Below are 27,669 nucleotides of genomic sequence, written 5' to 3'. Positions count from 1 at the left end.
GCTGCCTGTTTTCTTGTTATTTTTGTTCCTGTCCTGTCCTGTCCACACCCCACCCCTCCCCCGTCTCTCTCTCTCTCTCTCTCCCTTTGCAGTCGATGTGAGCGCTTGCTTTGCTATGACTCTAGCGACAGCGTGTGCGTGACGGCGCCCCTCAGAATAACTCACTACCACCTCACCTTCCCCACCAACATCCCCGTGTTCACCAACGTCTTCCGCATGGGCCCCACCCACCCGGCGCCCGGCGACGACATCCAGGTGGTCATCACGGCCGGCAACGAGGGCGGCTACTTCGCCATGGAGCGGTCGGGCTCGGGCGGCGTGATGTCCGTGGCGCGCCTCCTCGCCCGGCCGCAGGACTTTGAGCTCAGGGTACTGCTGACGCTGCGGCGCCACGGCGCCTTCAGCACCTACCTGGCCGTCGTGCACGTGTTTGTGGCGACGGACGCGCCGCGGGAGCCCTACAACCATCTGGCACAGTAGAGAACGGCACGGTGTTCTCACAACTTATTTTTCTTCCCATGTCGAGGACCCCACCCCCCACCCCACGTCGATGTGCATTATTTGGCCACGGACCGCCATCTGATTTTGTCCCCCCCCTTTTTAAATGATTCCAATTTTTTCAAAATTCCGTCTTTATAGCAGATCTACTTCGATGTGAGCTGAGGTGCCAATGTATGTAGGGTTAACCCATTCTGGGGAACCCCTTTTGGTGTCTTACCCCCCTCAGGCCGGGAACCCATTTTTGGGTTCTGTACCGTATGTACAGTATTCAAAAATTACAAAAAAAATTGATGCTGCTATATAAATATTTGAAGTTTTTCCAGAAAACTTAGGTCAAGCTTTAAAAGGCGTTTTTAGAATCGGCCTTAGGCCTAAACTGACTTTGATGCTATTAACACATTTTTGCTGGAGACCCCCAAGGACTCCTGGGGGTCCCCGGACCCCACTTTGAGAACCACTGGAGTAGATAGAGTACAGCTGCTGTCTGCATGAATCTCAACAAACCTAACACATTGTCACTCCCAACTCGTCACATACTGACGCTTGGTCGGCACCCCTCATCGGCACTGGGTACCCCTGTAGCATCATGTTTCAACGTGTTGTCATGTGACAACATGTTGAAAGATTGGAAACTATAAAGATTGGAAACTATAAAATACATTTTTAAACAAAAGATTGAACACAAGGCAGTCGCGGTGTCAGAAGTGGGGTCGAGCTACGGGGGCGCAGTCGGTAGCGCTGTTGCCTCACAGCTAGAAGGTCCTGGATTCAATTCACGGCGTGGGCGCTGGGGACGTGTTCTCTCCTCCGCGTCATCAGCGCATCCCTAGGTGGGATTGGCAAAGGGGCCTTTCTGTGTGGTGCCTTTCTCCCCGTGGCCCCTAGGGTCACAAAGAGCAAGCAGTAATCCTGGTCTCTATACTGCCTCCCCCTGGTCAGCCTGGGCGCCTGATGGAAGGGAAAGGAAATGTTTGGAATAACGTGTTCCTTCCACGTGCTACGTCCTATACCGGGGAAACCCCCCTCCCCCCTGTCAGGTGATAAGAAGCGGCCTGTGCTCACTCCTCATGCATTGAAGGAAGCATGAGCTCAGTTCGGGGCTCTCCCCAGGTTGGCAGAGGGAGAGTAGAGTAGACCCCAGGATTACAGCCGTCTTGATTTGCATACCGTTTGGGTGGGAATCGACCATGTGTATAAATGTGCCGATTTGGGAGTGCGATTGAATGCGCGTGCCTCATGTGAGCCGCATGGCCTTGCACAGACATGAGTTTGACATTTCATCACAGTGCATGTTATGTTAATAGCAACAATCTTTGATGCAAAAGACATCTATCGACGTTTAATTGTGACATAAGTTCTGTTGAAAGCGCACATCCTTTGTTACGAATGTAGGAAAACACCAAGACACCAACACACAAAATCACATAGATGCACAGTTGCGCACTGAGACGCACACACACACACGCACACACACACACACACACACACACAGAGTCCAGGAGTAATATACACATTTTTTGTAGCATTTTATAACCCGTCTAAAAAATATATTTTTTAAATAGTTCAATGCAACTATAGGTCCAACTGAATGTATTTACTTTGGAGGTACTGTAGGGTACGTTGATGGCCGCTAGGTGGCCCTCTAGGGCAGCATAATCGATGGGGAAGTCTTGTCCCCACTCTGCCTATAATTGACTGTAATTTGATGATCATTGCATGATATAGTTTTACAGTATTCTATGGTTTATATGTCGGAAGGGCAGTTTTCTATTAAAGCTCTGAAATAGAAATAACACATGTTCAATTCACATCCAGTTCTTGATGCACTGAAATGGGGGGCGGGGGGATAAATCTTATCCGGCACCGAGACCATTTGTAACTCGGGGCCAAATAACAGTTGAAAGCATGAAAACTTTACTGCATAGTTTTGAATTGCTACAATCCCATAGACTTCAATAAAAAAAAGAAACATAAAAAAAGACTGTCTGCTAAAATACATAAACGGCTAATGTCGATAGCTATATACAGTATGTAACGGTGCAAATTCATGATCGTTCTTATAATGCCACTACCTCACCTTATCGTCTCTGTGGGTGGAAACCTCATTATGTCAAATAACGGTTACTTTTCAGGATTAAAATAAAAAATTGCAAAAGTGGCGCAGATCTACAAGCTCAAAACGCATCGCTTCGCACCAAGTTTTGAGCTTGCGGATAGAAGAGCAGGGAGACAAAATGCAACCACCCCAATTGTATGTTATATTGTATTATTTAACATACAACTTTAACATAATTATCATACACATTGGATAACATTTATTACATTTTATTTTTCATTCAAAAACAGACTGCAGAAATAGGGAGCTTGTAGATCAGCTATTTTCACTACTTTTGTGAGGCACAGTTGTGCGACAAAGTAGGACATTAACCTGTCCAGAGTCCAGACACCCCCCCCCCCCCCCCCCTAAAAAAATATATTATAATAAAAAAATAACATAAATAAAGATGAATTTTCCTGCCCGACAGCAACGATTCTAATGCGCACGCATCCCTCCCTATTCAGCCATTCCCGTTTTTCCCCATATTTCTGAGCTTAATGCAAAATACACAGGTTTCCACTTAACTAGCATACCACAGGACGATAAACCCCCAAAAGAGGGAGACGGTGAAACCAAAACGAATGGCAAGTAAGTGACAGGAGATGGGATGCAGTGGCAGTCGGAGCAAGCGGGGAGGAGGAAATATGCAACAGCAGGACAACTGTATAAATAGGCCTGACATGCGTGTGGCTGCAGGCCCCGGAGGCTGCTGTGGTCTTTCGAAATAAACTGTAAATTCAGATGTCCTGGAGGGTTCCTCCTGTCCTGAGCTGTCAGCCCCGCAAGGATGCACTCCGGTCCCCAGTGGGGATATCCTTAAAATAAGAAGCACGGTGGCGCGCAGCCGCGCACACACACCAAGGGTTTTTTCCCTCCTCTCTCTTTGACGTTGAGTTATGGGGCTCTGGGATCTGGCCGGTGGTCTGAACAATTTGTGGTGGAGCAAACATCACCGCGCGCAGAATGAATGATGCCCTGCACTGTTTGTGTTGGGGCATTATCAATGTGCTGACTATAAATAATAATTACAAAAAAATATATATATAAAAAAAAGGGGGCCCGTGTGCTTGACCAAGAAGACTTCCATTCCAGAGGGGGAAAAAGTTCTTGTTTTTCTTTCTGGTGCTGAAAAGTATTGGGGTTTTTTTCTCTCTCCTCCTTGGGCTGGGTCTCTACGGGCCACGTGAGCCGTGGAGAGATGAGAGAGAGCGTGTGATAGGCCTACTGTGATGCGCTCCTTGTCCGCGTGCGTTCGCAGGAGTGAAAAAAAACGGGAACACACACTTGCCTATAATTAGCGCTTCACTTGCTGCACTCCCCGTGCTTTGTCGCGCCCGCCTGTTGTACGAGGGGAGGGGGTCATATCAGTGTGTCATTATCTTGTCGTAAATTCACTCTAGTCCCTACAGAGTGTTTCCGCCGTCTTGCAGTACCCCCTTTCTCTCTCTCTCCCGCCCTCTCCCTGCAGCTCTAGGCCCGAGGTATTATAAACTACAAGAACATTTTGTGGCTTTGGCCGGGGCCAAAGCAAAACTTGGACCCACCCGCTAATTGCTAATTACAAGCCCCTACCCAGCGGTGGCTTGACTTTCTGTCAGGGGCTTCTCCCCTCTCTCTCCCTATGAAAGGAGCCCTGCAACCCTAGCCGGCCCTGGGCAGCCAGCTCCATGCCTATGGGTCCCCTGAGGGATCTGGTGGAAAAAGTACCCTTTTTTTTGTTCAATGCTTTATTCTTTTACTTAAGTAAAAGTAGCAGTAACACACAATGTACAAAAGTAAAAGCACCAAAAGTAAAAGTACTCGCATTTCATGAGGTTTTAAAAATGTGTCAATGTTTTGAAAATAGCAAATCTACAAGAACACAATGCGTTGCCATGCATGCAGTACATTGTGTGCTTGCAGTTGTGAGATTGCGTTGCATGGCAATGCATGTTGAGCTTGTTGATATTCTGTTTTCAAATGGCGTAAGTATATTAAGTGGTTTCTATATTTTGCAATAATAATCTAAATCTGCGAAGTTACTTGTATCAAAACGTGTCAAATAATCATAGGGGAGTTCAAGTTCAAACATTGCCTCTGATGTAGTAGCTAATACTATAAAGTACTGAGTACTGGGAAAATAAGTAAAGTAAAAGTAGTTTACAGTGCTTGAGTACGTGATGTATACTTTCCAGCAGTGCCCTGAGGGGTGAGCAGAGCCAGACATGTAGGTCTCATGACTCATCATGTGGCTATATGTCCACCATGCACATTAAGTGGACTTAAACATGGCAGGATGACTTGTTTTTATAACCCGATATAACCCTCCGTATGTGCGGTTGTCTCCCGGTCTGAGTCCAGACTGAATGTAAAACGTCTTTACATGACGGAGTCTGGGCCGTCCGTTATGCCGAGATTCAAACAGTCGGCCCCTCATCAATCAAAGAGTTTCCTTTGCTGATTCAAAGATGCACTCTTGATAACGATGTTGTTAATGGCCAAGAAATCACTGTTGACCACTTAAACCCTAAAACTATATTGTCGCTGTTGGGCAGAAACCGCTTGTATCCATATTTTTCGTAAACGAACGCCCTACTTGATCACATTACGGCGTTACACAAAAGCATCAAAAGTAGCAGATCTACAAGCTTGAAACGTGGCGCAAAGCCATCCGCTTTGAGCTTGTCAATCTGCTACCATTGGTGGTTTGGAATTTTAATCCTGAAAAGTTTTGGACCCGACAGACGATATACAATGGGGTATGTACTTTCTTCCCCAGTTCCCCTATTATGTACACCAAATCTCTTTGCTAAACAATTGTCGCATCTACACGCTCACAATATGTCACGTTAGGATGCGCTGTGAACTTGTAGATTGGCTTTTTTTTGCAGAATGTTCGGCTATTTTGGCAGAATGTTTGCCACGGGTGGCAGTGGCTGGATGGGAACTGCGAGGTTCCCAGTTCGATCCTGGCCTCCCCCAGAGTTAGTGTCAAAGTGTCCTTGAGCAAGACTGTGAACCCCTAATTGCTCCCGATGTGCAGGTTGGTGCCTTGCATGGTTTCCTCCGCCATTGGTGTGTGAAGTGAATGTAATGCACAAATCTATGTAAAGCGCTTTGGATGAAAGCGCTATATAAATGCACCATTGGCATTTACCATTTATTTACCATTTTTAAGACATGTCACATTTTAGACCCTGTAATCTCTCAAGAACGAATTCTCCCCCCCTTTTTCCGATGGGTATCAAGATTGTAGACCATGTAGATCGGCTATTGTCTATTATTGAATAGCCTAAGCATACAATAGTATTAAAGTGGTTAAAAACATACTTTGATGCTATACACTACAGTATATCAACTCATTTTGTTGAGGAACCCCGCTCTAGTCTAAGAGGTTCCTGGACCCTTTGAGACCCAGTGGAATAAACAAGGCCTTAAATAATAGGATGAGAGCTGCCCAGGGGGGAGAGGACAGGATGGGGAGTTGTCTAGTCATGTTGCTCACAATTTAGGAGTCTTTTAGAGCCCTCCCTGTGCCCATAAATCGTCCTGAAGAGATTATCTGATGCGAGGCCGGGGATGATCTGCAAATCATAATATTTTCCCTGGGCAGGTTGTGCATCACTCTCTTGAAAGCGTAGTAAGTCTTCGGCCCCTGACACACACACACGCACGCACGCAATAAAATAATTCATGACATGACACTTTTGGGCATGCCATTATGCAAAATAAATAAATTAAATTAAATAAAAGACTTTCAACACATCTCAGTCTGGCCCACGACTACTACAAGGGGAAACTAAATGATTCCCCCCAAAAAATCTAAATCATAAAATGCAGTGGATTTTGAAGGCAGTTATGAGTGACCTACAGTATGAAGTTGAGCATACCGTATGAGACAATTGGTAGGCAAATTAAAAGGTTGAGGTGGCTTGTTTAATGCAATCTGTCTCTCATTGTGCCCTCAGAGTACACCAGAGTGACGCATACAGTTAAAAAGTAAATGCATAAAATAGAAGTCAGCACTATTGTGTCTACCAAACTCATGCAGTTAATATATTAAAGCGCTTGAATATCGTCCATTTTCGGCACACAGCTAAAGTATAAATCAAGCATTGCGACGGCATCACGGCCCGCCAAAAATACATTTTAGTTGACTAAATCAACTGTAGGTTTTAGTTGACTAAATGTTATGAAATTTAGTCAACTAAAAGGATGACATCAGGAATAGTGACTGACTGACTGACTGACGGGAAATGCACAATTTCATAATTAACTGCGAACTGCGGTTGCAATAAGCTCATAGCACGGCACGGAGTGACCCGCTATGAGCTTGTATATCTGCTATTTTTAGCCAAAGTATAATATAGTAATTCAAATCTAAAAATGACAGAGGTTTTCATGGGTTAAAGGTCAGAGGCTGTGTGTGTGTGTGTGTGTGTTCTCTCCTGACCTCCAGGGCAGCCAGAGTGTCGCGGTCAGACACCATCCGCTGCATCAAATCGTGCAAACCCAACGACGTGGCCTGCATCCTGGAGCCCGTCCACTCTGTGTCCCACACGGTCATCTCCATGCCCACCTTCAGAGAGTTCACCAGACCTGAGGGTACGTTACACTGTGTAGTTCTCTTCTCACACACTTCCTTGTCAAGGACCCCCATATTTGAAAAGAGAAGGTTTGCAGATGTGCGAGCTTGCAGCGTGGCACATGAAAGCATTCGTACAAATGCATGGTAGGGAAATATGTTCATGACAAGGACTGCAACATTTACACTTATTAGCCCACAGACCCCACTTGAAAAGTATGAAGGCCCCCCAGTTTGACATGCACCACAGAAACTACAGTATGGACAGTCACACAGGTACTCCCAAATGTATTTTGTGAGTCGCACAGATCAAATTGTAGGTGCATTTGCGTCCAAAATGTTCACAATTCTTGCAACCTGTGATGTTGTGAGCTTGTAGATTAACTGTTTTCGCCGGAGCGCACGCTTTATCTCCCCAAAAGCATTTCCGCATTTGCTGTGCCCCCTATGGCTGAAAATGGCATTGCTTTGTGCTCTCCGTTGATTATACCACCCACGACATGGGAATTAAATTTGGGGTGGATTGGACATTCCGTTGGTAATTTTTTTGTAAAACAGGCCCCACTAACTTTGGACACAATACAGACTATAAAAATTCTGGCTGTGGTGTTTTCATCGGATAGGTCCAGAGATCATGTGTACCGATCTTTGTGAGATTTGCACAAAAGCTGTAGGTGAAGAAAATTCTAAATGGCAGAAAATCTATCCTGACGCAAATGGACGTGGCCTATATGGGGAGATGCGTCATGACCCAACTAATCCTGGGAAAGTGACATTTTGATTTTACCTACGGTTCTAGAGCTACTGTATAAGGTGAAATGTAAAGTGGGCTGTTATAGCGCCACCATGAGGCCGAATGATGTAATTATTCATTAGATTAATTTTAATAATTATTATGAACTTCCCCTCCAAGTGTTGTAACTGTAGCTCAGACGGTTTCTGAGAGAAAAATACTTTATGTGAGTTTTCGTATTTTCCCATGCAAGTGGATGGGAATATTGAATTCATGAATACATTCGTTATTAATTTTTTAAATTGGAAAAAGGGCTTTGTTAAGACCTCCATATTATTATGGTCAATGCCTGTGTGAAAAGTGGGAGCGATTGGTGCAGGCAGTGACGAGCTACGGCAGTGTTTCTGACACACATTTATTCATTCAGACATTGAGTTAATTATAGTATGATGATATAAAGTGGTTTCGAATTGAAATAGCTGAACGTCCCTTCTTGTTTGATGTACTGTATAAGCATTACAGACTATAATGGAGTCATATCAGAATCATTTTCCATGAATAAATGCCATTGATTTGCCAAAACATTAAAAGTTGAAATGAGGTTTCTCCCCAACAGCAATGATGCCCCCAAACTGATACTTATCAGGAATCAATTTCAAAAATAGCATATCTACTAAATCAAAAGCTTGTGGATCTGCTACTGTTGATCAAGTAGGGCAATAATGAAACGAAACAGAAAAAGTTAGAATATGGAGATACTGTAAGACAGCAACAACATAATACTGGCAACCATGGAGTGCAATGTAGCTGGTTAATGGCAGCATGTAACACAATGCTATAGTTGAAATGCTTCTTTGTGATCAAAACAGCAATTTGGCCATACTGTACCTCTTTGCACATGGTTGACAATGGAGCCTGCCGCCCCTGTGTACCCCAGCCTTTACATTTCGTACGTGTTTTATATTGCGGTCGGTAATCTTCTACAGTAACTCTATATTAAAATGTTTTGTGTTTTTCCTAAATTAATACCTGTGTAACAATATAGTAACTGCATCGAACAATATACTTTGTATCGCATCGTATTGTTTTGCAATGCAAATAATCGGTATCAAATCATTTTGCAATGCAGATAATTATCAATACGAAGTACCTGTGTGTTGTGTTTAGTCATTTAACAAGAAAAAAGAAAAGGAGGGGTTTAATCAAGGTACAGTAAGGGTTTTGTCCAAATATAATCTCTGTGTATTTGCCAGGGTGCTTTACTGTATATCCATGATAATAAATGTTTCCCTTCAAAACTTGCACTATTCACACAGATTTAATTTCTTTGTTAAATAGTTACTGTATCGATTTTATATCATTGAATGGTATCGTATCACCATGAACCAATATTGTCCATGTATCGTATCGTCAACCATGTATCGAGATACGTATCGTTTGCTGTTAAAATGTATGAGCATACTACAGTGTTAAACACAAAAGACTCAAAAGTAACCGATATGCAAGCTCGAAACTGTTTTTGAATTTGAATCCTGAAAAGTTGCAGTTTTGGACATATGGGCTTTCCACACAGCATCGATTGCATATCTGATGCCCAAAATCCTTGAGAAGCAACAAATTGGAAGACAACCATGATGACTTGTGGCTTTTCAACGACAATGTGACTGACAAGTCAGGCATTGTGCTTTTTCCCCCTCCCTTGAGGGCTGTAGAATTCTATCATCCCTGAGGTCCCATCGAAATGCATTTTCCCCCTCCGCAATTGTCTGAATCCGTTCGAGTACCTCTAACCCCCCCCCAGAATTAGCTATTCCACGATGTTGTTCCGAGTCACTCTCTATCCTTGGCCGAGGCCACACCAGAGAATGTTCTGCCACGCTGGGTTGGATGTGAGCAACCGCCCCGTAATCACATGCAGACAAACTCTGTGACAAACTGACAAGCATCTATTGGCCTGCATGTGGCCCCGTATGTTCAGACACACTCATCCTCAACGTCATGGGGAGCTGAGCCTGTGTCGTTTCTCATAAGCTCTGCAACTGGGGTGTAAAAGAGATTCAAGGGCCCTTTTTCTCTCTAAGCTCAACAACAAGCACTAGAAAAGCCTCAGCCTCGCCATGACCCGCTCTTGATGTACAATAAACACACAGACATTCCTCCATCTCCTGTTTTATTGTCTTCCACTTTGGACAGGAGGAGGAGAGGGGAAAAAAAGAGTTAAAGAACTGGGCACAGTCTTCAGGCTCTTCGCTATGCGAACGTGATTATGGAGGTTTTTAAGGCCCTAAAAGGTTTGTGTTTGTGTGTGTGCGTGCATTCGTGCGTCTGTTGTTATCTTCCAACAGAGATCGTGTTCCTGAGAACCACGGTGCCGGCGTACAACTCCTATAATTTCGGCAGCTACGACGTCAAGTTTGACATCCTGGAAGGCAACGCGCAGGACGCCTTTGACATCATCAAGAGGGTTGAAGGCGGGACGTATGTCGGTGAGTAGCCTATACATACAGCCTTTTGTGTGAGCGGTGGGGTCTGGAAAGACTATAGTCTATATGTGAGTTAATAATAAACTTTATTTATATAGTGCACCTTTCATGACATGAAATGCAGATCAAAGTTCTTTATACAGATAAAAGAAAAGCAAAAACATAAAATAACAAAATAAAGGCAGTGAATCAGGCAAAACAGTGAGGACACGAATAACACCGATTTTGAGGTACTTTTACTTTCCTTGAGTATGTCCATTTGTAATAATAAAGCCCTATTTTATACGTAATCTATTTTAAACTAGAAATGCACTCTCTCTCGAGATGCCAACTTGCGCCTTGCACACAAGTAGGCCATGCATGGCCTACTTGTGCACAAGCAGAGCGCGCCATGAGGTGCGCTCACCACTGGCATCACTGCAATGACTGCTGCTCTGAGTCCCTATAGAGCTCTCTGCTGTCTGGGTACGACTGCTGCTCTGAGTCCTAGAGCTTTCTGTTGTCTGGGTACGACTGCTGCTGACCTTATACCAACCTTGAAACGTACCTTAGTTAAGTCACCAAGGATGGTGGTCCCTTATTGGCTGTTGAGGACACCAATATACATACATACATACATACATACATACATTTTGCCCTTCACTGGTAACCCTATCTTGGAGTATTTTTAAATAAATTAAGGTATGGTGGGCTGGGCTTTTTACAAAAAAGCCCCCCTTTTAAATACTACACACATACATACTACATACATATCTACATGCATACATTTCAGAAGTTTTAGCAGTTTTTAAGGACCCACTTTTAGGCCAGTGCACCAGAGCAAACTCTTGCCTTTTTTTAAACCCTACCCATTTTAACCAAATACTGTACATACATACTGTACATACATACATACTCAGCCGATTGCAGTACTTGCACGCTCTGCTTGCGCAAGTAAATAGCACAAGCAGGCAGCACACACATAGCTTGTAGATCTGACATTATCGAAAGATTTGGACAAAACAAAGTCACATTATGCACCATCATGGTGTATCGGTGCTGTAGGCCAATTACAGTATGTGAGTGAGCTGGAGTGAACACAACAGCACATGGATGTTCCCATGTGTGCAGTGCAGTAGTGATATAAGTGCATGTGACATGGCCTGTAATGGTGCTTGCCCACCGCTGGAATCATGCGGCTGTCACCGTCACTATGATACTCCATCCTCCGTCTGTGTCTCTGAAGGCTCTGCATGCCCTTTGATTGGTGCTTGGAGAGACCAATGAATGAAGGACGCCTTCTGTCTACAGCTAACATTTGGCATCACTTTTCCTACTCTTGTGGGTAAAGAAAGCACCATTATCCACTCGCTGGTCCACCACCACCACCGTGTGTGCGCATGCTTGCGTGCGTGCATTTTCTGAGCCGTCTGTGTATCGTCGCTGTTGGGGGCGGGAAACCCTGAATGTCCAATTGTCCATATTTAAACTTGTTTACGCTTTTTCATAAAGTTAATGCGTTATGACAGTAACAGTAATGTCTCCACTAGACCAAATAGATATTGTTTTGGTACAGCCTATCTTGTTATGGCTCAGTTGTCCGTGAAGCAGCTACAGTATAACTATGATTTCTGCCCTGTGCACTTGGCAGAATTACCGTACCACCGAATGAGTGTTATTGTACTTCTCCCCATAGGGTTAGGGATATCATGTACATGAAGCATAAACCATCACCATCTAGAATATTGTCTTTTGGTCTTGACTCCTATTTGCCTCATCGATTGCTGATTGATCCAGAATTCCACAACAGATTTAACCCATTCTGACCTGAGATCAGATTCATACGAGGTTTCCACTGGACACACACTGGTCTGATGAACCCATTCTGACCTGAGATCAGATTCTAAAAATGTCAGTCGTTCTTCGAATTTTTCAAAAATAGCAGACCTACAAGCTCGTATCGCGCCACTCGGTGGCGCGATATGAGCTTGTAGATCTGCTATTTTTCAATAGGTAAAGCATAACATGATGCTAACACCAAAATGGGTGCCCGGTCAGAATGGGTTAAAGTGGTTGCACGTGTCAGAGGGTTTTATAAACATTGAACCTACAGTACAGTGGATCGCACCCCCCCCCCCACCCTAACCATTTTGGACAAACAAAGGTCTCCGCCTGACGACCCAGTGATGATATATTGGGTACTTGTTCTCGTTATGTCTCCACTCTACACACTCATGCATTCACACACGCACGCCTTCGCTTGCATGACTGTGGAGTGGTTTTGAGAAGCATGCTAGCGAGCAGACCATTACAAGGCCCTGCTGCCGTGCTTGGTTGCGACCGCCAGCCAGCCAGCCAGCCAGCCAGCCAGCCAGGGAATGGAGCAGAGCTAGCAGAGCAGAAAAGCAAAGCCTCACACTGCAGCTCCAGCAGAGCAGATACCATCTTCAGTGGCGTGGAACTACTACACATGTTTTGGGTAGCGGCCACATCCCCATCAGCGGGTGGAAAAAAGGAACTAAGTACATTTTGTTGCTGGCCGCGTCAGGAACATCTTATCTCCATATTTATTTTTTCTGTGTCTGTTGTTGTAAATGAATGCCCTATACTTGATCATACTACAGGGTCACGAGTACTTTTTTAACTGTTTTTGACGGTTCCCATCCGACAGAGACGATTTAGATTTCATATTATGATACAATGATGATACCAAATACTTCATACTTGAGAAACATATTGGAAGACAACGATGATGACTTGTGGCTTTTCAGCGACAATAATGTGACAAGTCAGGCATTGTGCTTTTCCCCCTCAATAGATAGTATTCTATCATCCCTGAGGTCCCATCAAATGCCCCCCCCCCCCCCCCCACCACCGCAACTGTCTGCATCCTTTCGACTACATCTGACCCCCCCCCCAAATATTTGCTATTCCATGACGCGTATTGAGCCGCTACTTTTGATACTTTTGTGTGCGGCTGTATAGTATGATCAAGTAGGGCGTTAATTTATGAAAAAAACCCCGCAAAAATAATGAATTATGGAGATAAGCCCGCAACGACGGCGACGATATGGAATATTTTACTTGCAACAGAGTATTTCTTATGGGCCATTGCTACTTTTACTTAAGTAAACACTTAAGTAAAAGTACGAAAACAAAACAAATGGGAGTAGGCTAATTCTCCCTCCACCACCACATGTTTGGGTAGGAGCCCCCATCCCCATCCACTAGTCTGGTGGTGACCCAAGGCTTGTGCATGCCTGTGGGGAGGGGTTGAACGGAGCCTCTTGGGCCCAGGGAGGATGGGGGGGGGGGGGTGTTGTGGCCCGGGGGATGACATATTGTTGGGCCTGTCTGCCACTAGCTGGCTGTTTTTGTTGTTTTGGGTTGTGTGTGTGTGCCGTGCTGTGCTGTGTGTTTGTGTGATGCAGGCAGAGAGAGAGTCTTCTGCTGCTTGCTGATGGATGAAGGGGCGAACTGTCAGTGTACACATCTGTCTTTGTAGAAGGCAGTATAGTGGAGTAAGTAAAAGTACAAATACGGAAAATGTAGAAACACTTGTACAGTACACTAGTGCGTACGTACGAGTCCAGAATCAAACATTTACTTTATTTTTTATTTAAAAGGACAAAAGTATTGGTATCAAAACATTACTTTGAGTACCAAAAGTAGAAAGTCCCATTTTGCAATTTCTTTAAACTTTTGAAAGAGAGAGAGAGAGAGAGAGAGAGAGAGAGAGAGAGAGAGTTGTGGGTGCATGCATCAAGCTAAGCGGTCCACAACATGCAGGCTTTGTGCAGAAACAGATGTCTAGGTTTGTACAAAAATCTGCTGCCCGTTACATTAAAAATGTAATTCCATGCGGTGTCATACAGTATGTTGAGATGCATCAGTTATCACTGCAGTCTGTGTGTGGATATGGCTTAGTTTTCTTTTTGGAAGAGGTGTTGATTAGTCTGTTGTTTGGCCCTTTGTATAATGTGTGTTTGTGTGTGTGTGTGTGTGTGTGTGTGTGTGTGTGTGTGCGCGCGTGCGTGTGCACGTGTGTGAGAGAGGGAATAAAATTCCAGAGGGAGAGAGAGGGAAGGAATATGTGCAGTATTAATGGTGGGCGCTGAGCTGTGCTTCATGTGGTCAGATGCATTGTTCCATGTTCCATTGTAGACAGTCTGCAGTGTTAGGCCTTCAGAGCATTAGAAGCACTTTAACATGTGAGTTGTGACCACATGAAAGCTGCTGTTTGCGAGCAGACACTTCTCTCCCTCACCCACTGGGCACTGATTGGATACAGCTCCACAGTGTTACCCCCTCATCAGATGCCCATATACTGGAGTGTTACCTCATTGCCCATTAAATGCCTAGCGTGCCCATTAGATGCCCATGCTGTGGCACTGCACACCCGTGTATTGGGTCAGGGGCTGCCTGCAGTGCAGTGTGGCACCCATGGCGTGATCTGGGCCCCGGGGCCGTTCTCCAGCACTGCTTTAGTGGCTTGTGCTGCCATTGATGATATTCACACGGCTGCCATCTTGCCAGCAAGGTGATACCTACAGTAGGTGACACTTCCCATAGAGAGCCCATTCATCCAAACAGAAAAGTCCTCTCTAATTATATTAAACAATGTCAAAATCACTCTTTCAATCTGTAAAGTTTTTGTTTAATACTCCACCGTAGACATTTTATGAGCTACGTACTTCCTGTCAAGAAATTCCTTGCAGATGATTATGTTTTAAGTATCAGAGTATGGAAGCGCTCGTTATCAGTAAAGCACATGCTGCCTCCTGCATTATGTGCACATTCAAAACAGGTGGTACGCATGGGCCGTTGAGTGATAGTCAACATTCAACAAGCAGTCAAGCACCAAACTCCAGCACTTCGAAAAAGATCATCTGCAAGGAATCTCTTGACAGGAAGTAGCTCATAAAATGTCTACGGTGGATTTCTATGAAACAAACACTTTACAGATTGAAAGAGGATAATTCAAGCTTTCCCTACAGCTGCAATGTTGGTGATTTTGACATTGTTTAATATAATTAGAGAGGACTTTTCTGTTTGGATGAATGGGTTGTCTATGGGAAGTGTCACCTAGGTAACAAGGCTAATTGCAGTGGCCCATGGATGCTCCTTGTCTGTTGCATAAGGCTCAGGGCTGGCTGGAGGAAAGCTTTAGTTTCCAGCATCTCCGCTGCATGTCCGACAGTGGGATTACACACTGGTACAGGATGTGAAAAGTGGTAGACATTGAGGCTCCACTGATTGAACAAGTGTGCACACTAACGACGTACATTGTTTTTGGCCACTTTTGGTGTTTTCAAAAGGGACAAACGAGGCTATGAGGAATCGTGGGGGAATTGATCTGCACACATTGCTACAGTTTGAAAATGTGATTCTTAACGGGCTCGCTGGATGGAGGTATTTTCTGTTAGATTCATTGACTCATACAGTATAGTTACTCTCACTAAAACCACTCGCTTCAAACATGGACATAAACACAGCGAGAAATACACCAACACCACTACCACTGTCTCTCCAGAGTCTCCACACACGCAGTTCACTCATTTCAGACTCTTGTATCCGTGACCTTGTTGTTTGGGTCATGACCCATGTTTCATGACCATATAGGTGAATGTATAGGAACTATAAGACTGACTTTTCCTCTTTTCTGGGTCAGCCCTCTTCTCGTCAGTGTAGTACACAGCAACCGCTACACTGTACCACACTATGATGAGATACAGTATACTGTATGTGACCAGATTTGACTCGGAGCCTGCCATCGTGCAACCTCCAGCTTTTCACCAGAGGAGAATAACTTTATTTTATTATTTTTTTAATCCAAAATTAGTTAATAGCACAGGCAGACTCTTCACATACTAGAGCATATCTGAAATAAGTGTCATGTTTACAGCGACATTAAATATGCTATTTCACATGTAGCTAGGTGTAATATGTCAACTCGCTGTTTCTCTGCAAGACATTACTCTATAAGCCATATCTCCAAAACTGGTGTGTCAAACTGAACAACCTATATGCAATTTGAAAAAAAAAATTGAAAAAAAAAACATAAACATGTAAGATACAAGGTTTCTGCCCGACTGGTTTTCGAAATTCTAAAAGGTTGAGAATCACTGATGTCATCCATCACTGGTTGTTCCCCATGCTGTCATAATATATACAGTGTCAGTGTGTGGATAACAAGCCTATAACAGCGTGATGCAACTGTGCAAACAGCCTCCAAAACGCTTCGGAAAAACACCATCAGACCCCAATCAAACAGTCTGCGAATCCCTTGGCGACCGGTAGCACAAACCCTGACCACACACACACACACACACACACACACACACACACACGCACACATGCACACACACACACACGCACAGACACCACAGCAGGTACACATGCAGTGAATCCACCGAAGCGGTGTGTGTGTGTGTGTGTGTGTGTGTACTGTATGTACTGTCATCGCTGTGACAAAAACAACTTTTCTGAAACAACTTCTGAAAACGTAAGTAACAGAGGAATGCATTAGTCACGCAGAGCAACCGTCATTCCCATCGTTTGATTAGGGGCAGGCTGCTTGAACAGGCTTGATAAAGGGATGATTGATTTTGGCAGCCGGGGAGGTGGATGTGGATGATGAGCCCCGTTCCCTTTTCAAAACAATTTGGTTGTGCGGTCGACACGTACTCCTCCAAGCGCTGCCGGGGCTTTCCTCTTATCTAGCAGTGGGTCGGGACCCATTTGCTGATCGTGGTTCTATTTTTGTGCATGGGTCGCGAATGAATATGCCTTTATTATTTTTATTTTCCCTAATTTTGACAGACTTTCTAATCTTTCTGTCACGATGTGGTTCTGGAGATGTAGGACTCAGGTGCAGAACGAACCATAGGAAGGCAGGCAGATGAAGTTCAAATGATATTTATTGACTAACCCAGGATATACACGGACGGGCTTTACACACCATAACATAAACTATAATCAAGCAGGGAACACAAGGGACTGAGGGTTTAAGTAGACACAGGGATCACAATACACAGGTGAACAGAACAAACGATCAACACTGGGATTGGCTGGGAGACTAACAGGACACAGGTGGAAAACAAAGACTGATCACAATACAGGTTAGACAAGGCAGGTACAGAACTATACAGGGGCAGACAGGATGGCACAAAACAATACTACAAAATAAAAGGTACACAAGAAAACATAACATGTCACGGACCGTGACACTTTCACACGTTTTCATGAGTTGAAAACAAACTCAAACATATCCAAAATAGAATTTCATGAATAAAATAAAATAAAAATGTCAAAGAAATTCCATAAATTAGAAAACAAATGTTAACTTGACCCAATGTTAAGAAGTAGTGGAAAATATAGCAGATCTGCAAGCTCACAGCTATTTTACCAATTTCTCTTTCGGGGCTTGAGCTAAAAAGTTTGGGAACCACTGATCTAGCACAAGTTTCCCAAACAGTGGGTCGCTGACCCATTTGTTTGTCATGGACCAATTTGTATGGGTCACGACTCAAGTAAACGACTGCTATTTTGCCCCGGCAGTCTGCCGTCAACGAGGCGGATGCGTGCACGTGACCTCGCCGCTTCTCGCTCTTAGGCGTCTTACTGGTTTATGAAAAAACTAAAAGTTAGAATAGGCCTATGGAGAATTAGAGATAAGACAGCAACGATATATGGTTATTCAGGGCTGCTCAACATTTTCACTTCAAATCAACAGTGGGGTGTTTCCGTCACGTTTCAGCAACGATTGAGCACTATTTCAGCATCTCCCTCAGTCAGTACTGTATTTCAGCACTGTTACAGTACTTGCAATAGTACAGTGATGGTCTTTTTCTTTCTTTTTTGCCTGGTGTTTGCTTCATGGTGCCCTGGTCTGCAGCCTCTAAAGCCGGGCATGGTTTTCATTTTCATCTAAGAGTTGCAGCACAGAAATTGCAAAAACAAAACAAATCACATGTCTGTAAAATGTAATGACATAATTGCCTTCAGCAACAAGAAAGAGTGGCTTGTGGTCGTGTTGTGAAGCACCAGTGTGGCTGACCAAACCATGCACTGCATGACAAACCAGTATGAGTTGGATGAGTTAGCCCTGCAGTCGCATTGTTGACCTGTGGGACAAACCATCATTCAACAAAGTAGGACTTCAAATATTGTATTCATTTCCTTTTTCTTTTTCTTTTTTACACTGCCCTCATAGTTCACTACCAACTCAGTGCCTTGTGGTTAGGGTGTCCGCCCTGATACTGGGAGGTCGGGGTTCGATCCTCGTCCTGGTCATAAAATGAAATGGCAACCAGTGCCTTGATGCTTGGCACTCAGCATCAAGGGTTGGATTGGGTGTACTGTAGGTCCCTGCGACATACCCGAGTGGGTGTACTTGTACATCAAGCTCAAAGCTGCCTCATGCTACAGAAACAGGAGATAGGCTCCTGCCTCATGGCTGGGCAAGGCTTACTTACTTAGTTCATACTAGTTCTCTGACACTGCCATAGTTATGACATAGTTAATGCCATAGTTAAGAAACGGCTAACGGCTAATTAGCTCACAATGTTTATCTTTTGCCAGAAAATGTCGGTATGTCGATCGCGATGCGATGAAAAGTCACAAATCTCATCCGAACCTCAGATGGTCATCATCACCCCGGATTAATTTATTAGAGGAAGTTAGAATATGGAGATAAGAGGTTTCTGCCTGACAGCAACGACATATTGACTAATGACTACAGGTATGTCTTGCCCAGCTGTGCCCTTCATGAATCAGACCTATCCATCTTCAACGCTGCAGGGGCAGACTGCAAGGCTGAGAGACGCCACGCAAGAATTCCATCCATTTCAGAACACCGGTAGAAATATGCAGCGGGCGGTTAATAATATCCTGTGCAGACAATCAGTGCCTTCTGCACTGGCATTGGCACGGCACTGCCAGGCGGTGAGATGCGCCCTCTGATGAATGAGAGAGGAAGTCGGACGGTTGGCAGTGGGGGGGAAAGTAACCAAGCAGATTTACTCAAGTACTGTACTTAAGTACTGGCTTCCTGTAAGCATTTACTAATTACTATACCCGCATGCCTGTGTTTTTTTTAATAACTTTTTAGCTTTGTTGCTGCCCTGATGCTTTTCATCCAATTTTTTTTTATAATAAATGAAAAAAGTAATTAAAAAACACAGGCACCTCACATATTAGGAGGGCAGTATATGAGTCACCAGAACAAAAGACAGGTGTTTTCGATGAATCTAAATGGTTAAAATGGAGTTTGGAGTTACAATTGGTTTGTATAGAAAGGGGGCATGGCAGCTAAAATGAATGTCATATATCTAAATACTGAATCAAGCAACTTAAATAAAGGTCTGGGGTGTTCACATATGCCTGCCTGAGTCGACGATAAAATGTTAAAAGGTTTTTCTTAAAGCGAAATCGCTGTCGGGTGTAGTGTAGGCCTACAGTAAATCCAATGTCCAAAACTGTTACTTTTCAAGATTAAAATAAAAACAGCTCGAAATGCATTGCTCTTCTCTGCGTTTTGAGCTTGTAGACCTATTTTTTTTTTAATTTTGAATACAGACCTTTTACTTTCATAATTGTATACCTTGGTATCGCTATACTTTTACTTAAGTAAACAGGAATCATTCATCTCCCTGGTGAGATGAATGAGAGAGGAAATGGACTGTTGGTGGGTCTATCTGTCTATCTGTCTGTCGGCAGGTATAGCTTCAACAGCGGCCGGTGGAATGTGTTCCTACCGTGTGAGACGTGACTTCACACACAGCCTGCGCTGCGGCAGGGCTTGTTGACTGTTGTGGCTGGTGTTGGCAAGGAGCTGAGGAGGACAGCCAGTCGACAGCCCCAGATAAGCAGACGACTCCTCCTAAAAAACTAAAGGGTTTTAGAGAAGCTGTCATTTGCATGAGTCATGTCATGGAACGAGGAGCAGCGCTGCCCCCACCAGAGCGCGTTCAAGCCCTGCGAGCAGAGGAGGAATCCCTCTGTCTCTTGTGAAGGGGATTAGTATGGCTAATCAAAACAGTGTCTTCTCCACTCCGACAACCCCACAGTCCAACTCATAATGCCCCTATCAGGGTGGTCCCACACTGGCTTGGGGGGGGGGGGGGGGGTGATGTTGTGCACGTCTCGCACTTTTTATTTTATTTTTCATTTTCGTCTCTAGGCAGCCTCTATAAGCCATTGGGAGACTTACCCATAAAACCCATAGTCTGAATGGCATAAAACCCATACTCTGAACGGTACAACGTGAAGCTGAGGCAGAGGCTGCGGCACACTAAGCTGATTATACTCTAGAGTGTAGATGTTCATAAATGAGAGCTTTCTGCACCTGGCAGTTATGACTCGTCATTCTTGTTTTCTTTTTACTGTCTCTATACGTATATATATAGGTAGTCGGTACGGATACATAAAGATAAGACCTTTATTGATACAGTCGGGTAAATTCAGGTGCCAAAGACACTAGGCTACTAGAGAATAGTCGGGGTACATTTACAGGTGGATTTGCATCCGCGTAACAGCGGGGACAGTGAGGTCAGGGATTGATTTCAAGATTTTAAGCATTAAAAATACATTTATCACAATGAATTGATTGACATTTGATGAGAAGCATTAGAACTACTGTATACTATATAATAAGAATTCGAAACTTTGGTTTTGTTTGAATTTGATTAGTTATATGTAACTGAAGCTGAATAAATAATGATGGGGACATTTAGCAATAGCATACAGTACCTATACTCAAATCAAAGTAGGTAGAATAGATTTTATAGTATAAGATAAGCTTTTTGGAATTTGCTTATTTTACACAAGATATGCTCAGCTGTATTATGACCTGGGGACACAAATGGCACCGAATACTAGGAATGACCCTGTCAAACAACCAAAAGCTTGCATTCAACTCTGAGATACCTGCAAAGTGTTGGGGGTGTGTGTGTGGTTTCTGTTTTCTCTCATTCACACTAATGTCATATGCTTATTTCTTAAAATACAAATCTGTTATTTCGTCCTTTAGTTGTGGGGCTCACAGTGCGACTGAAAGGTTATGGTAATGCTACGCAAAAGGTCGTGGTGACGATAATGTGTGCGTTATACCGTCTCAGCTGCTCTCTCCCGCAAACCGCCAAGCAGAAACGTCCAAGGAAACAAACCCACCATTTCCCTTCGGGGCTACTGCTCAATGATGTCACAGCGCAAACGAGCGCAGCGAGTGACAGTGTCCGGCACTGACCCATGGTACATTTGGTAAGATGTGTAACTATGACTCATTGCTAATTGACCTTAAAATATCAAGCCACATGAGCTGGCTTTTCGGGAGCAGAGTGCTGGACAGGCGGTGCCATTTCAGAGTGGTCAGGGCCATGTTTGGACAGCCTGCCTCTGCTGCCCACGCACGGACCAGTGACTCGGCTGTACTAAACATATAGACCACGCATGCACGTCGCAAGCACACAACTTTATTTTTCAGACATGTTAACCACTTAAGCCCTATATAATTATTCTCGTAAGAAGAATAGTGTATTTACAAGCTTGGAACTTTTCGAAAAATGTCACATTGTCAAGTTGCCCCGACGGGAGTTTTAAGGCATAGGCAAACTAGGCCCAGTTTCTCTCTTTCTCCTCCTCCTCCTTCCGCCAAAAATAGCAGTTATGGCTGATCCATGCAGTCGGTTTTCGCAAAACTTGGCAACATGGTAGAGGGCCATGCCAAATGGTGACGATGTGAAGCCCATGACCATTGGCCAAAGGGTGGCGCTATAGCACTCAATTGAAAATGCTAACTTTGAACGCACATAGGTCATGGACCGTTTGACCGTTGGCAATGAATCTTCGATACACATCACTAGCGAATTGGCCACTCGGGCACTAGCCTCGGAAACCCAGACGTTTTTAGCATATGAGTTCCAGTCTACTCGGGCACTGGCCCAGTCAATTGAGTTCTTGCCCAGTCTAGCTCCTGAAAAACGGGGGCGAAAAAACAACAAAAAAAAAAAAGAGAGCCTACATTGGCAGCCCTTCACCCCCTGTGCATGCAAATGTCTGTTAGTAGCGAACCAAAGCAAGCCGCCTTTGTTTTAAATGGTCCCCCATGCACGTCGGCAAAACCGTTCTCACCTAGCCTGGGCACCATTTCATTTAGGGTATATGATCGGTCGGGAGCGGATGATATCGTTACGTCATGTTGTAGTATTGTTTTGTAGTCGACAGGCAGGAACAATCAAACGGAACTTCCTTTTCCCTCAAACCGATTTTTCTCAATAAAAGCTACAGGCTACGAGAGCTTTTATTGTTATTCTCCCGGTTCTTAACGGATTGCTCAGTCTTTAGTGCTTTCGCCTTTGGACCAAAAGGGTTCAAATCTGGGCACTGCCAACTCAGTGTATGAGTACGGTAGTTTGGTTTGTTGCTGCAAGTTTGCTGGAGGTCCTGATAGGGAGCATGTATAGATCTGCTCGTTTCTATAAGTTTGATTACTTGTGCGTTGGTACTCAAAGACAAGTATATTTGCTTATTGCCTTCTTGCTCCCGCCTTATCGCTGCTTGCAGCTATATTTTCATTTATTCTTTTGTTTCATCAAATGGGGGGTCCTTAAAAAAAGGTTGAGATTGAGTGAAGTATAGCCTATCATCCATCCATCCATCCATCCATCCATCCATCCAGTGGGTTCAGTGCAGTGAGCATGACACCACAGCCAGCATGTCATTACATTACACAATGCGCATACTTTTCATTTGTCTCTGGTGTTAAAACCCGTTCATTTGGGACTTTGTAGACTTCAATATTGCAGCCATCACGGCCATGGATGACAAAACGCCTGCTGGCATTTTGGTTCACTTTGTTTTGTGGCAAGTGTCTCTCCTCCAGCTACCATAGCATTTAAGACTATTTTCTACTTACTTATAGGGGGCTATTTTATGGTGCGGCAGGACGTTCCCTTTGGAGCAGGGGGGTTTGTGCAGCTGTGCGTTTGATGGGGTTCCGTCGCAGACGGCAGCAGGGTCACCTCTGCACCCTTGCGGCGGGCTACCTCAGTCAGTGCGGATGGAAAAGCCAACATTCCTGGCAACGCCAAAGGAACCATCCATCCCCGACTACTAACATTACACCAACCGTTATTCCGCTCTTGGAATACCTCGGGGCGAGGATTGAAGCACGGTCAATGACATCAGCTGTGGAGAGAGAGAGAGAGAGAGAGAGAGAGAGAGAGAGAGAGAGAGAGAGAGAGAGAGAGAGAGAAAGGGGATATGGGACGGGATGGTGGAAGTTCCTCCTTGTCTATTTAGGTGAATCTGCAGGTAATCATTGTATCAATGATCCCCAATCAAAGGCAACCTGTTATGTTGTGGTGTGCCCGGGGCCTTTTGGCCCGAGTGAAATGTCGGGGAGATGATTATGTGATTGTGGTTTCACCTCAGGTTCACTGCGAGTGTGCTGGGGCCCGCCTGACACCGCGGATGCATGCTTTCCCACATACAGGAAGGATACACCGCTGGGGCTTCTGATGGGCACTGCTGGAAGTACGTACGCATAAAAAGTAACAGATCTGCAGCCGAGTCAAAGTATACATAAAGAAATGAAAAAATGGACACACTCACGTAAAGTAAATGCACCTCAAAACTGTATTTATGTACAGTGCTTGAGGACTTGGTTACTCTCCACTGCTGACAGACAGAGGATAGTGTTCATCCTGGTAGGGGGTTTCCTATAGTTTCCAAGGGGTCAAACACATGTGAGTTCAGCACGCAGCTCTGTTTCACAGCAACAGGGCATAGCATATGTGTGGTGATAGTATAATTAGGCTATAGCCTTTCTCTGCTCCCTCACAGACCATAACAACATCAGACCAAGTCAAACAAAGGCAAGGGGTTGAATAAACGTGCAGATTTCTTTTCCTATGTGTTTCTTTCCCTGCTATATATACAGAGATTCATCTCACAGGTCGAGAACCTTCTAGAGCAGTTGTTGGTCAACCTTTTTTGGGGGGAAAAAGCTGAAAAGCGGTCGCGGCCAGAACATTTTCAGAACCTGTCTATTTTGATGATCGGATCGATCATGTTAGTTCCAGCTAGGAGCAAAGGAACTAACGTAGTATACGTATACATTTCTATATTATCTGCATCACAATGATGGCACATTTTTCAAAACAAGCAAACATTTGTATGTAGATTTTATTTATTTATTTATTTATTTATTTATTTGTTTGTTTGTTTGTTTGTTTGTTTGTTTGTTTGTTTGTTTGTTTGTTTGTTTGTTTGTTTGTTTGTTTGTTTGTTTGTTTGTTTGTTTGTTTGTTTGTTTGTTTGTTTGTTTGTATATATTTTTACAGTACAATCAAAAGAACATTTACTGTGGTATTAACCATTTTAAAGGACCAGAGCACCATCGATACATGCCATTGTCTATTCCCACCTTTGGATAAACGCAAGCCATTTTTAATGCCTTTTATTTTTAGATTCTGCGTTTGTTTACATTTTCTCCATAGTCATTAAAACGTTACGGAGCTTACTGGAATAATTGAGTCAGTGTTGGCTAAACAACATACTGTAGGGACGTCACTTTGAATTTAACTCTTAAAACAATCTTTCTAGGCTTTCGAGGCTATTTTCGGCTCTGCCGTTCCTTTTCAAATCACTCCTGTGCCTAAAATGCATTAAAACACAAAAATAATGCAACTCGGGCCAAACAAAGGCGCCATAATGATGGCTGTGTTACCTGTCTGAAGCCAGTTGATTTAGTCTCAGTCGGGTATTAAAATCAATTCTAAAACGGGTAGTCCCAATACTTGATTCTGATTGGCTAGTTACCGTCACGTGACCGGTGTAAATTTCACCGATAACCCACACCTTCAATTACTTAAAGGGTGCGTTCGGAAATGCGCACCGGGAATGTGGTCAGTTTGTTGAGTGTGGTGGTGGGCGGTGACGTCACAGAGTGCGTTCAGTGTGCCTTTACGAACGACCACAGATGTGACGCAATCACACCGGACAACCCCAGCTTCAGGGTAGGGTCGCTCAGTGCGGGCAATCGGTACACCCGGTGCGCAGCGCACTGGATTTTCGAACAACAACACACCGAGTGCACTGAATAAACGAACGACAACAGAGCACACCAGTGCGTTCAGGGCGCATTTCCGAACGCACCCTATATCATTCGCAGCTGATTCCGCATCTTTGTAGCTGTACTGGGGAAGGGGAGTGCTTGATTGCCTTGCAACCCATGCCGTGTGGGCGTCTAAGCGCCGCCCGGCTCATATGACTGTGAATGTGTGGCTCCGGCGGCCCCGTAAAGACATCAAGCGCTATTCTCCCGTCACATGGCTCGCTCTGGTGGCGCAAAGCGTAGCTACTTTTGTGAATTTAATAGTTTTATTAGGTTAATATTGCTATATGTTTGTAACCGTTTTAGAGGCCCCAGCTTACCGGGTATTTTACAATGGCGCCCCCAGCCAAAAATTATATGTATTGTAAAATACCCGGAACCTGAGACCTCTCGTGGCTTATTGCTTTAATCTGCTACTTGCTTTTGTGTGACACTGTGTTATAATGATTAAGTAGAGTGTTAATTTACAAAACAAATAAAAACATAAACACAAAGTCCATAATATGGAGATAAGAGGGTTCTGCCCAACAACAACGATTTCCACACTGGACTGGAATGAACAAAATCCGATGGCTTCCTCCACAATCAAACAAACTAAGCTATGCTTTGGAAAATGGTCGGCAGTAATGTCGAGTACACAGAGAGTTGTGGTCAAAACAGAATAAATATGCCAGACCGCCAGCACAGTAGGCTTCTTTAAAAGTTCTCTTTCATGATTTTACCCAGCAGTGGAGTACTAAAAACATAATTGAGCATCTGAACTTTAAATGAGTAATAGTATGTGTATTATTATTATTATTATTATTATTAGATATGCCTACTTGACACCACTACTCAAAGAGATATATTGTATATTTATTTCACTCCAATACATTTCTAAGAAGGGAACAAGTGCATTATAAATTAATTAACCACTTCATCCCTATTTCAAATTGAGTGAAAATAGCAAATGTACAAGCTCACAACACGTCACGTCATTTTTAGAGAATTTCAGGAAAATCTTTTAATGTTTTTGTCAAATGTACAGAGCACAAAATGTGCTTTGTAATTTGTGAGCAACTTTCACTTGTAGTCGAGTGATATTTTGTCCACCACTAATTTGATTTGTGTGCTGTGGAGTAGAAAAGTGGAATCTTTGCATGCACTAGATGTGTTCAGTTTAGTACTATACAAGCTGTTAAACACTCTTTTCCCACCACTGACTGATGTGAAACGTTATTTATTGCAACATCATTGTTTTCTGCATTTGCCATTTTTATTTATGGGAGAATTGTTTCATTGCTTTTTTCTTCAAACTCACTTGAAAAACCCTGTTGCAGTGCGTAGCCTCAGTTGACCCTGATTACTTGAGTGTGTTTAGAGAGAGTCTCCATTGGTTTCGCATCACATTTTTGATCTGAAAGCATCACTCTTCGTGTTTTTGCAATAAAACAAGACTATTGTGGATTGAAAAAGCCATACCCGCCTTTGCGGCGGTCCGTTAGTGAACTTATAATTACGTTTTATTAGCCTTCGCTCATCTTCACTGGATGTTTCACATCGATTTCTTGAACCCTACGAACCGAGTTTCAATTTGAGCGTAGGGACAAATTTTGTGAACCTTTTATAGTTATACTGATTCATGGGACTGGCTACTGGGGTTATGCAGGCCTATTGACATTTTTCAATATATCCAACTTGTCGGGCAGAAACCTTGTATCTCCAACTTTCATTTTATGATCTTATGTTGGGGTCATAGACTGTAAAAAATATGGAAAAAGCGTTCCCCGGGTCTAACATGAACGTAAAATGAAGCCTGTCAGTGCTTGAATTGTACATTGCCATCTTTCTAGATCCGTTTGGGCCCAGCTGGCCCATTGGCTGGCCCAGACAACGAGGCGGGACTTCCCCCCCCTTCTTCTTAGTTGGTTTTTATTTTGACTCGAGTGGGTGGGGAATCCCGATCATAGACTGTAACGGTAGCCCCGCCCCTCAGAACATACGCGACTTTATGGTCATTGTTTTAATAAATGGGACCATAATTTTAGAAATGAGACTTTAAACTAGTGACTGGAAGCAGAAAGTATTCATGACCATGTTTATTAAGGTAATACAGTCTAGGTGAAGTTGGGCCCAAATACATGGACTTCTATGGGGCTATGGGTTTTTTTTTGGGCCCAATGACAGCGCCACAACAGGCCATTATATGAACTT

At 43.9% G+C, this 27,669-nt stretch overlaps 1 protein-coding gene across 2 annotated transcripts in view; it reads left to right on the top strand.

Moving 5' to 3' along the window:
• The window catches only part of fbln1 (fibulin 1), a 62,908-nt gene that overhangs the window by 29,297 nt on the left and 5,942 nt on the right, over positions 1-27,669 (top strand). Inside the window, exons 15-16 of one of the 2 annotated variants that reach the window (XM_080762004.1) lie at positions 7,038-7,183; positions 10,242-10,382. In XM_080762004.1, coding sequence (XP_080618130.1) covers positions 7,038-7,183; positions 10,242-10,382 — 287 coding nt within the window. Of the gene's footprint in view, positions 1-92; positions 2,295-7,037; positions 7,184-10,241; positions 10,383-27,669 lie in introns of those variants that run through there. The other variant, XM_080762005.1, reaches the window with a different exon arrangement.

This window comes from Protomyctophum bolini (assembly GCF_963924005.1).
Source record: "Protomyctophum bolini genome assembly, chromosome: 4".
Lineage (NCBI taxonomy): Eukaryota > Metazoa > Chordata > Actinopteri > Myctophiformes > Myctophidae > Protomyctophum > Protomyctophum bolini.
Note: the sequence above shows the minus strand (reverse complement) of the source record. Positions and strands in the feature narration are given on the sequence as shown.